At 42.6% G+C, this 12,295-nt stretch overlaps 1 protein-coding gene across 1 annotated transcript in view; it reads right to left on the bottom strand.

Moving 5' to 3' along the window:
• necab1 (N-terminal EF-hand calcium binding protein 1) overlaps positions 1-12,295 on the bottom strand; it is a 388,139-nt gene that overhangs the window by 292,248 nt on the left and 83,596 nt on the right. Inside the window, exon 3 of the mRNA XM_070876240.1 lies at positions 1,881-1,989. Coding sequence (XP_070732341.1) covers positions 1,881-1,989 — 109 coding nt within the window. The remainder of the gene's footprint in view (positions 1-1,880; positions 1,990-12,295) is intronic.

Here is a 12,295-nt window from a genome sequence, read left to right as displayed (position 1 = left end):
AAAAGGAGGGAGAGAGAAAACAGGGAATTATAGACCGGTCAGCCTGACCTCAGTAGTGGGTAAAATAATGGAATCAATTATTAAGGCTGTCATAGCAGCGCATTTGGAAAATGGTGACATGATAGGTCCAAGTCAGCATGGATTTGTGAAAGGAAAATCATGCTTGACAAATCTTCTGGAATTTTTTGAGGATGTTTCCAGTAAAGTGGACAAAGGAGAACCAGTTGATGTGGTATATTTGGACTTTCAGAAGGTTTTCAACAAGGTCCCACACAAGAGATTAATGTGCAAAGTTAAAGCACATGGGATTGGGGGTAGTGTGCTGACGTGGATTGAGAACTGGTTGTCAGACAGAAAGCAAAGAGTAAGAGTCAATGGGTACTTTTCAGAATGGCAGGCAGTGACTAGTGGGGTACCGCAAGGTTCTGTGCTGGGGCCCCAGCTGTTTACATTGTACATTAATGATTTAGATGAGGGGATTAAATGTAGTATCTCCAAATTTGCGGATGACACTAAGTTGGGTGGCAGTGTGAGCTGCGAGGAGGATGCTATGAGGCTGCAGAGTGACTTGGATAGGTTAGGTGAGTGGGCAAATGAATGGCAGATGAAGTATAATGTGGATAAATGTGAGGTTTCCACTTTGGTGGTAAAAACAGAGAGACAGACTATTATCTGAATGGTGACAGATTAGAAAAAGGGAAGGTGCAACGAGACCTGGGTGTCATGGTACATCAGTCATTGAAGGTTGGCATGCAGGTACAGCAGGCGGTTAAGAAAGCAAATGGCATGTTGGCCTTCATAGCGAGGGGATTTGAGTACAGGGGCAGGGAGATGTTGCTACAGTTGTACAGGGCCTTGGTGAGGCCACACCTGGAGTATTGTGTACAGTTTTGGTCTCCTAACTTGAGGAAGGACATTCTTGCTATTGAGGGAGTGCAGCGAAGATTCACCAGACTGATTCCCGGGATGGTGGGACTGACCTATCAAGAAAGACTGGATCAACTGGGCTTGTATTCACTGGAGTTCAGAAGAATGAGAGGGGACCTCATAGAAACGTTTAAAATTCTGATGGGTTTCGACAGGTTAGATGCAGGAAGAATGTTCCCAATGTTGGGGAAGTCCAGAACCAAGGGTCACAGCCTAAATATAAGGGGTAAGCCATTTAGGACCGAGATGAGGAGAAACTTCTTCACCCAGAGTGGTGAACCTGTGGAATTCTCTACCACACTAAGTAGTTGAGGCCAATTCATTAAATATATTCAAAAGGGAGTTAGATGAAGTCCTTACTACTCGGGGGATCAAGGGGTATGGCGAGAAAGCAGGAAGGGGGTACTAAAGTTTCATGTTCAGCCATGAACTCATTGAATGGCGGTGCAGGCTAGAAGGGCTGAATGGCCTGCTCCTGCAACTATTTTCTATGTTTCTATGTTTACCGCAAATTCAGGCCCAATAAAAAATAGGGCAAAACTCCTTTTACCCTGCTTCAACCTCAGAAAATCATTCACTAATACATCAAAATTAGGAGAGAGCATAGCTCCTCCACTGACTGAGATCACAGCTCATTTATTACATATATATTCTCTGATTGCTGTGGAAGGGAAAGTAATATTATGCCTCATGCCCATGAAATAAGAATGCCTTGATCACTACACAATTGAATTGTATTGAATTTCATGTGAGCCATCTGAAAGATAAAGCAAAGATGTGTAATGCCAACTGATTCCTATGTAATGTTAAATGTTTATTTCTGGTTAGAATTGTGAAAAGTTGCACTTTCTACATTTCGATATGTTTACTACGATCTTAACAATTTATAGAATAAATTAATGCAGTTTTGTACTGTTACAATGAAAATAAAGATGAAGTATAAATATTCTTACTCAGTGTGGTTGCTATCAATGGTACGAAACAATTCATGCATCTCTTCTGCATTTAGGACTCCATCTGTAAAATAAGCCTTGAATTCATCAAAGGACAGCTTGCCATCATCTATAAGCAAAGAAGAGATTTTGCAGTCAAAGCATGCTAATAGCCGCCATCTTCATCAACCTAGTTATTTTAAAATCTTTTCACAGTAACGGTGTGTTAAAAAAGATGGCTAGATTGAGTCAGAACATACAATGGATCAGTCATTTATGCATTAATCTTTTAAAACTATTGAGTATTATAACCTGAGACAGATGGCTAAAGTATATTAAATCTTTTTATAGTTATCTTACGGTATTTTCCCAAAATTTTGTTGTCACAGGAACCAAAAGAGGCGATTCAGCATTCATGGAATCATAGAATGATACACCACAGAAGGAGATCATTCGCCCATTGTATCTGTGCAGGCTCCTTGATAGACCTATTAGTCCCATTCCCCTGCTCTGTCCCCATAGTTCTGTCATTTTTTTTCCCTCCATGTATTTATCCAATTCCCTTTTGAAAGTTACTATTGAATCTGCTTCCACCACCCTTTCAGGCAGTTCAGATTGCAACAACTCACTGTGTAAAAAAAATGTTTCCTCATGTTCTTTTGCCAATCATCTTAAATCTGTGTCCTCTGGTTGCTGACCCTTCTGCCACTGGAAACAGTTTCTCCTTGTTTACTCTATCAAAACTGTTCATGATTTTGATCACCTCTATCAAATCTCCTCTTAACCTTCTCAGCTCCAAGGAGAACAACCCTAGATTATCCAGTCAACTCCACATAACTGAAATCCCTCATCCCTGGTACCATTCTAATAAATCTCTTCTGCAGCCTCTCTAAAGCTCTGACATCCTTCCTAAAGTGTGGTGCCCAAAATTGAACACAATACTCTACCTAAGGCCTAACCGATGTTTTATAAAGTTTTAGCATAACTTCCTGGCTTTTGTACTCTTATGCTTCTATTAATAAAGCCAAAGATCCCATATGCTTATTTAAGAGCCTTCACAACTTGTCTTGCCACCATCAAAGATTAGTGTACATACAATCCCAGGTGTCACTCTTCCTGGTCACCCTTCAAAATTATATCATTTTGTTTATATTGCATTCTTCCTACCAAAATGTATAATTTCACACTTCTCTGCATTCAATTTCATCTGTCATGTGTCTGCCCATTTCACAAGTTTGCCTATGTCCTCCTGAAGTTACAAATAAGTACATAGAATATACAGCACAGAAACAGGCCATTTGGCCCAACCAGTCCATGCCGAATAAAAACAGAAAATGCTGGAACTCTCAGCAGCATCTGTGGAGACCCTTTATCAGCGCTCCACTTGAGCCTTAGAAGTCAGTGAGACCAGTAGCCATTATAGTCAATGCCAGGCGTCAAGCCCCGAGGATCTAGATGCAGTGCCGCAAAAATTTCAGTGACCTCACACACTGGGTCAAAATCCTGAAGCTCCCTACCTAACAGTACTGTGGGACTACCTTCACCACAAGGACTGCAGCGGTTTAAGAAGGTGACTCACCACTGCCTTCTCAAGGGCAATTAGGGATGGGCAATAAATACTGGCCTTGCCAGCGACACCCAAATCCCGTGAATGAATAAAAAGAAAATGAGTGGTCAGGTCGTTGCATTAATCTTCAAATGCCATATCCTACCAACTGCGCCACCATCCTCATACACTGCTCAATGCACCACTCCGTCACTCACTTACCAATACTCCCTATCAATCAGTACTCATACTTCATATTCATAGCTGCACCTCACCATCACACACATAGTACTGCTGCAAGCCTCACATCTCATAGCTTGTACATACTGGCAGCTATTCATCCCTGACAGCCTCTTCACCCAAACAGATTGCATCACACTCACTGACACACATCCCTCTCTCTTGCAGGACAAGGTGGTGCACAGGTGAAGGCTGCAGGTTTACCTGCATGTCCTTACACCATGGAAGAGACAGTGCTGGCCATCATTGGAATGGCCATTGCTGAGACCGTGGCCAGCGGCGGTGCTGAAACCATAGAAGATGACGGTATCCTCATACCTAATCCACCTTCTCACATCCCATTTCTCTCTCATCCCACTATTTATTCTGATTAACAAACTACAGATGGTGTAAGCATGCACCTCTTGTTTCCAACCCCCCCTCCCCCTCCCCCTCCTCTCTCCTCACTACAACCTTACCCTTGTGCCTTTCTCCTTTTAGATACCCAAGAACTGCAACCTGACTAAGCAGTGGTGGAAGAGCAACAAGATAATGAAGAAACACCATCACTCAATTTCACACTCACAGCCACCAGCTTAGGTAGACATTGCACATAATTTAGAGGATAGTATAGAGGTGGGATCTGCATGTGATGAGACACGGGGCACTAGTGGTCTGCAGTCAGGGCAGGAGGTAGGGGGCAGAAGTTGCGTGGGTGCCAGCTCCTCAGAAGGTGAGGTCGCACACAAGTTCTACTGCAAAGGACTCAGATGAGTACTTCAATGGGGCAGGCTACAGAAGAAGGCTGTTGGATGTGCACAACATGTTGTATTGACAAGCCTTCCAAAAAGGCTGCATGCACTGTCAAGGAGCATGGAAGAGTCTGGCAGCAAACTTGTACAGGGCTTTGCACAGAGTTTGAAGCCCATCCTTTCCAGCATGGAAAGGTGGTCAGCTCCATTTTTACTTGTGGACCCAACCATGATGCAATGCCTGATGGCCAATGTCTCAGCTTCCATTGCAGCATAAGCAGCAGCAACCCAATGTTTGCAGCAGAACTCATGTGTAACCTCGCCCTCTGGAGAGCTCGGAACTGCGCTACCCTACCCCCCTGCCCTGGTTGCAGGCCACTCATACCCACTGTCTCACTACATGCAGGTCCCACATCTAAGCTATCCTCTAAAGTATGCGGAGTGTCAGTATCTGAGCTGGTGCCTGGGGGTGTTGCCATTTCTTCATGATCACTGTCTTCCTGCTCCTCCACCAGTGCATGGCCAGATTGCAGTTCTTGGCTATCTGAAAGGAGAACGACACAACGGTATGGTTGTGGTGAGAGGTGGGTGCAAAGAAACAGGTGCATGCTAACACCATCTGCAGGTTAAAAGTCAGAAGAGATAGTGGGATGAGGGGGAAGTGGTATTTGAGAAGGAGGATTAGGTTTGAGGATACAGTCATCTTGGATGGCTTTAGCCACGCTGCTGGCCATAGGCTCAGTGATTTTCCTCCCAAGAATGGTCAGCACTTTCTCCTCTATGGGGGTGAAATTATCCCGACACACTTGTGCCACTTTGAGTAGCCCCTACTGGTTCCAATTTTGAGCCAACTTGTCTGCAAGAGAAAGGGAAGTGTGTCAGTGAGTGTGCTGCAATGTGTTTGGGTAATGTGCCTGTCATGGTTGAATATCTGACAGTGTTCAAGCTGTAAGATGTGGGTGTAATGCTTGCAGCAGTGGGAAGTGTGTGAGGGTGAGGTGAAGCAATGAATGTGTGGTATGAGTTGCATTTGGTAGAGATTGTTCATAGGTGAGTGATGGGGTGTGATGCATTTAGCAGTGTGTGAGGCTCGTGGTACAGATGTTGTGATATGGCATTTGAAGATTACTGCACTGACCTTGACCACTCGTGTGAACATCTTCCTGCATGGTATCCAGGTCCTCGGGGTGACACTGCTGGCGTAGACAGATAAAGCTATCTGTTCCCATAGGTGTTTTAAATTTTGCCTGGAGGGCCTCCTGTGGAACTAGGACCTTGCTCCTTATATCCACCTCCTGCACCAAGGTCTCCAGTGCTGCATCCGAGAACCTTGGTGCACACTCGCTCCCCTGTTCTTACATCAGTAGATGTTTTTTATTGTCTTCCCCAGCCAGTACAATGAGCTGCTGCAGGCAGAATGCACCTCCCCTTTAAAAGGGGCAGTCTGCCTTTAAAAAGTGCAGGCTAGCTTTCATTAGTGCTAGCCTCGCATGAATTCCACTCAGCAGCGCATTCAGCATTGGGCTGAATGCCATAATCATCATAATTAGCAGGCAGCATGAAGGTCATGTGCTGCCTGCATTCCTTTCAATGGTGCATCGTGATCACTGCGCCCGTTTTCGAGGGTTTTTAAGCCCAAAATCACTACAGCAAAACATAGGCTGCAGTATTATAATAAAAATATAACAAAACTAGAATTATTTCATTTATTCAAACAATATGGGATATACTTTACAAATCAGCACTCCACGCACAAAGCTTTGTGTGACCAGAGTACCTATCAGGGACTTGGTGAGGAAATTATTAGCCATTAAAATGAATGGAATGAGAATTGTGTGGGCACACTGACTTTTGCAAATTTATGGTCTGCACTCCAGTTGCACTACGAGAACGAAATTATCAAATTTACCACATTGTAAATTAGAAATGAGCTTTTGACTTGCAATATAGCTATCTTAAATTTTTCAACAGGAAGAAATTTGAATTATGAATTTGTAGCTCTGCTGTAATAAAGATTGTGTAAAAGCTGCAAAATATATTCATAATCAAGAACTTTTCATATCTACAAGGGATCTACAAGAATTGTAACCAGCCTAAATTTAAACAAAACAGGAAAAGAGAGCTTAGGAAAGAATAAAGTAAAGGAATAAGAACATAAGAACATAAGAAAAAGGAGCAGGAATGGCCATTTTGCCCCTCAAGCCTGCTCTGCCATTCAATAAGATCATGGCTGATTACCCTGGCTCCAACTCCACTTCACCGCCCGCTCCCCATAACCCTTGAGTCCCTTATCTTTCAAAAATCTGTCTATCTCTACCTTAAATACACTCAATGATCCAGCTTCTACCTCTGAGGTAGAGAATTCCAAACATTCACAACCCTGAGAAGAAATTCCTCCTTATTTCCATTTTAAATGGCGACCCCTTATTCTGAAACTACGCCCCCTCGATCTAGATTTCCCACAAGGCGAAAGAGCCTCTCTGCATCTACCCTGTCAAGCACCCTCAGAATCTTATACTTTTCAATAAGATCACCCCTAAGTCTTCTAAACTCCAATGAATATAGGCCCAACCCGCTCAATCTTTCTTCATATGACAACCCCTTCATCTCAGAAATCAACCTCGTGAACCTTCTCTGAACTGCCTCCAGTGCAAATATATCCTTCCTTAAATTTCTTAACCGATAAGGGAAGAAGGGGTTATGGGGAGCAGGCAGGGAAGTGGATCTGAGTCCATGATCGGATCAGCCATGATCGTATTAAATGGCGGAGCAGGCTCAAGGGGCCATATGGCCTACTCCTACTCCGATTTCTTATGTTCTTATGTTCTTAAAAAAGACTAAAACTGTACGTAGTACTCCAGGTGTAGCAGGACTTCCCTACTTTTATACTCCATCCCCCTTGCAATAAAGACAAACATTCCATTTGCCTTCCTAATTACTTGCTGTATCTGCATGCTAACTTTTTGTATTTCATTCACAAGGACTCCCAGGTCTGTCTGTACCACTGCATTTTGTAATCTCTCCCCATTTAAATAATAATGTGCTTTTTTATTTTTCCTACCTAGGTGAATAACCTCTAATTTTCCCACATTATACTCAATCTGCCAAATTTTTGCCAACTCACTTAGTCTGATCCCTTTGTAGATTCTTTGCATCCTCCTCACAACTTGCTTTCCCATTTATCTTTGTATCAGCAAATTTGGCTACATTATACTCGGTGCCTTCATCCAAGTTATTAATATAAATTGTAAACTGAGTTATAGAGTCTAAAAAGATGGTTAAACCTAAAGTAAGAGGAAATCCTATTAAAATGAGTTAAACTGTCTGTACAGCAATGCACATAGTATCCATAAATAAAACAGGAGAGCTGGAGACAATCATGCGTTGCGAAGAACCAGACATAGTAGGGATTAATAAGACATGACTACAGAAAAATCAGGACTGGGAATTAAATATTGCAGGGTATAACATATTTAGAAATGATAGAGAGGGAAAAGGGGAAGGTGGAGTAGCTGTACTTATTAGGGATAACATAATGGCAGTAGAAAAAAGTAACGCAGCTATCAGCAAGACAGAAATAGAATCCATGTGGAGAGAGATAAAAGATAAAGGATCAAACACACTAATAGAGCTAGTCTGCAGACCACCTTACAGTGGAAGGGAGATGGTGGAAGAAATATGCAAATTAGGGAAATGAGTAAAAAGCCTAGAATAATAATCATGGGGGATTTCAACTATCCCAATATTAATTAGACAGAAGAGGTAGGTAATGGGGATAAGAGAATGGAGTTCCAATAATGTGTACAGGACTCCTTTCTAACCCAATATGTAAAAAGGCCAATGAAGGAGGATTCAATATTGGATCTAGTAATGGAGAATGAACCAGAGCAGATAAGAGAAGTAAAAATAGGGGAACATCTAGGCAATAGTGACCACATTTTAGGATAATTAAAAAGGGCAGGATTAATAAACAATCTCCTAGTAAAGGATCCCCTCAGAATGAGTGATCATAGCATGATTGAATTTCAAATTCAGATGGAGGGTGAGAAAGTTGGATCTCTAACTAGCATACTAAGTTTACATAAAGGAGACTATGAAGGTATGAGGGCAGAGTTGGGTAAAGTGGACTGGGAAAATAGATTAAAGTGTAGGACGGTCGATGAACAGTGGTGTACATTTAAGGAAATATTTCACAACTCTCAAGAAAAATATATTCCAGTGCAGAGGATAGGTTGTAAGAGAAAATATAGCCATCCATGGCTAACTAAAGAAATAAAGGATGGTATCCAATTAAAAACAAGGGTATACAAAGTGGCCAAAACTAGTGGGAGAACAGAAGACTGGGAAGCTTTTAAAAGCCAGCAAAGAACGACTAAAAAAATGATTAAGAAAGGGAAGATAGACTATGAAAGTAAACTAACGCAAAATATAAATTCAGATAGCAAGAGTTTCTATAGGTATATAAAAAGGAAAAGGGTGGGTAAAGTAAATGTTGGTCCCTTAGAGGCCGAGACCAGGGAATTAGTAATGGGGAACATGGAGATGGCAGAAACTCTGAACAAATAATTTGTATCAGTCTTTACGGTAGAAAACGCTATCAATATTCCGACAGTGCATAGTCTACGGGCTATAGGGGGGAAGGAACTTAACACAATCACAATCACTAAGGAGGTCAGTAAGCTAATGGGACTAAAGGCAGATAAATGCCCTGGAACTGATGGTTTGCATCCGAGGGTCTTACGAGAAGTAGCGGCAGGGTTTCTGGATACATTGGTTGTAATTTACCAAAATTTCCTGGATTCTGGGGAGGTCCCAGCAGATTGGAAAACTGCAAATATAATGCCCTGATTTAAAAAAGGAGGCAGCCAAAAAGCAGGAAACTAGAGACCAGTTAGCCTAACATCTGTGATTGGGAAAATGTTGGAGTCCATTATTAAAGAAGCAGTAGCAGGACATTTGGAAAAGCAAAATTCAGTCAGGCAGAGTCAGCATGGATTTACGAAGGGGAAGTCATGTTTGACAAATTTGCTGGAGCTCTTTGAGAATGTAATGAACAGGGTGGATAAAGGGGAATCAGTGGATGTGGTGTATTTGGACTCCAGAAGGCATTTGACAAGGTGCCACATAAATAGTTACTGCACGATAAAAGTTCACGGGGTTGGGGTAATATATTAGCATGGATAGAGGATTGGCTAACTAACAGAGAACAGAGAGTAGGGATAAATGGTTCATTCTCTGGTTGGAAATCATTAACTAGTGGGATGCCGCAGGGATCAGTGCTGGGACCCCAACTATTTACAATCTATATTAACGACTTGGAAGAAGGGACGGAGTGTAACATAGCCTAGTTTGCTGATGATACAAAGATGGGAGGAAAAGCAATGTGTGAGGAGGACGTAAACAATCTGCAAAAGGACATAGACTAAGTGAGTGGGCAAAAATTTGGCAGATGGAGTATAATATTGGAAAATGTGAGGTCATGCACTTTGGCAAAAAAAAATCAAAGAGCAAGTTATTATTTAAATGGAGAAAGATTGCAAAGTGTCACAGTACAGCGGGACCTGGGGGTACTTGTGCATGAAACACAAAAGAATAGTATGCAGGTACAACAAATGATCAGGAAGGCCAAGGGGTATCTTGGCCTTTATTGCAAAGGGAATGGAGTATAAAAGCAGGGAATTCTTACTACAGCTATATAAGCTTTGGTGAGGCCACACCTGGAATACTGCGTGCAGTTTTGGTTTACATATTTACGAAAGGATATACTTGCTTTGGAGGCAGTTCAGAGAAGGTTCACTAGGTTGATTCCAGAGATGAGGGAGTTGACTTATGAGGAAAGGTTGAATAGGTTGGGCCTCTACTCACTGGAATTCAGAAGAATGAGAGGTGATCTTATCGAAACATATAAGATTATGAGGGGGCTTGACAAAGTGGATGCAGAGAGGATGTTTCCACTGATGGGGGAGAATAGAACTAGAGGGCACAATCTTAGAATAAGGGGTGGCCCATTTAAAACAGAGATGAGGAGAAATTTCTTCTCTCAGAGGGTTGTAAATCTGTGGAATTCGCTGCCTCAGAAAGCTGTGGATGCTGGGACATTGAATAAATTTAAGACAGAAACAGACAGTTTCTTAAACAATAAGGGGATAAGGGGTTATGGGGAGCGGGCAGGGAAGTGGAGCTGAGTCCATGATCAGATCAGCCATGATCTTATTGAATTGCGGAGCAGGCTCGAGGGGCTGTATGGCCTAGTGCGGTTCCTATTTCTTTTGTTCTTATGAAAACCAGGGTAATCGATTGGAGAAAAGCTGATTTTGCTGGTCTGAGAACAGACCTTGGAAAAATAAAATGGACAACAATATTGGCAAAAAATGATGTAGAACACCAATGGAAACATTTAAAACAGTGTTCAACAGAATCCAGGAAAAATATATTCCACTAAAAAACAAGAACAATCTAAACTAACGAGACACTATTGATGAATAAAGCGATAATGGGAAATTGAGCAGAAGGAAAGAGGCACACATTGAGTATATGAGCTGGCAATATATGACTCTTGGTCAGGCAACATCTCCATGCTACCTTCCCCGTGGATGGGGTGGCTATCCAATGAAGGCTTCACCAGGCTCCTCTTTGATGTACTCCTCTTCCTGAGGTGGGCATGCAGTCCCCACTGGCAATGCCTGGCCCCTCATGATGACCAAGTTGTGCATCATGCAGCACACCACAATGAATTTGGATACCTGTTGAGGGGAGTATTGAAGGCTGCCTCTAGAACGGTCCAGGCATCGGTCTGCCTGTAAGAGATGGCCTATCTCTGGCAGCACTTCCTTTCGGAAGGGCAGCCTTCTCACACACTGCTCCTTATAGAGCTGGAGGTATGAGCGTTGGTGCCTGCAAACCCGTAGTGGTAAGCTCTCCTCCTCAGGCGTTTTCGGTCTCTCCTCATCAGTGGGCTGATATGGCCAAGAGCCCTTCTTCTAGATTGATGCCTCCTGGCAGTAGCATGGAGAATGATATGCTGTTGAACTATTAATGCCGTCATTACATTTCTCACTGAAGTTGCAAGGGCACTGTAATGGCAGATAAAAGTGCCGTTTGCAAGTCAGAGCTTCACGCAGCGTGATGTGTGCAACCTTTGCAGTCAATGTGACCTGCGATGTAGGAGCCTCACCCCTTCATTTAAATAAGTTGCCTTTATCACCTGCTGCGCCCTGGCTTTTCAGACGTTTCCTGGGGCAGGCGTTAAATGAGGCGTTAGGGCCGAATTTTGCATCCAGGGCAGTAGCAGAGTGTTGCACAATGACTGACATCATGATCTCAGTGAAACTAAAGGGCGGGGCGGTAAGTTTTTGTGCCGTCGCTAACCATGAGCTGAATTTGCCGGCTGGGCACTAATAGCTGGAGTTATGCCTAGAAACACCATTTACTGCCCCTCTGGTGTGCAAGCAGAGGCACAAACGAGCTGAAACTCCAGCCCGTAATCTACACACCACCTAATAGTGAAAGGGATGTGGAAGAAGAAATATGCAGACAAATTATGGAAATGTGTAAAAAACATAGAATAATAATCATGGGGGATTTCAACTACCCTGATATTAATTGGACATAAGAGGGAGGTAAAGGGGATAAGGGAATGGAGTTTCTACAATATGTATAGAACTCCTTTATTTAATAATCCCAACAAGGAAGGATTCACTATTGGGTCTAGGAATGGGGAATGAACCAGAGCAGATTAGAGAAGTAAAAGTACAGGAACCTCTAAGCAATAGTGACCATAATATAATACCCGTTAAGATGATAATTGAGAAGGAAATAAGTACGATGAAAACCAGGTTATTAGTTTGCAGAAAAGCTGATTTTAAGGGGCTGAGAATAGAACTTTGGAAAGTAAAATGGACAATAATATTGGTAAACCA

The sequence above is a fragment of the Pristiophorus japonicus genome, chromosome 1 (genome assembly GCF_044704955.1).
Source record: "Pristiophorus japonicus isolate sPriJap1 chromosome 1, sPriJap1.hap1, whole genome shotgun sequence".
In the NCBI taxonomy this organism is placed as follows: domain Eukaryota; kingdom Metazoa; phylum Chordata; class Chondrichthyes; family Pristiophoridae; genus Pristiophorus; species Pristiophorus japonicus.
The sequence above is the reverse complement of the archived record's forward strand: the minus strand, read 5'-3'. Positions and strand labels throughout refer to the sequence as shown.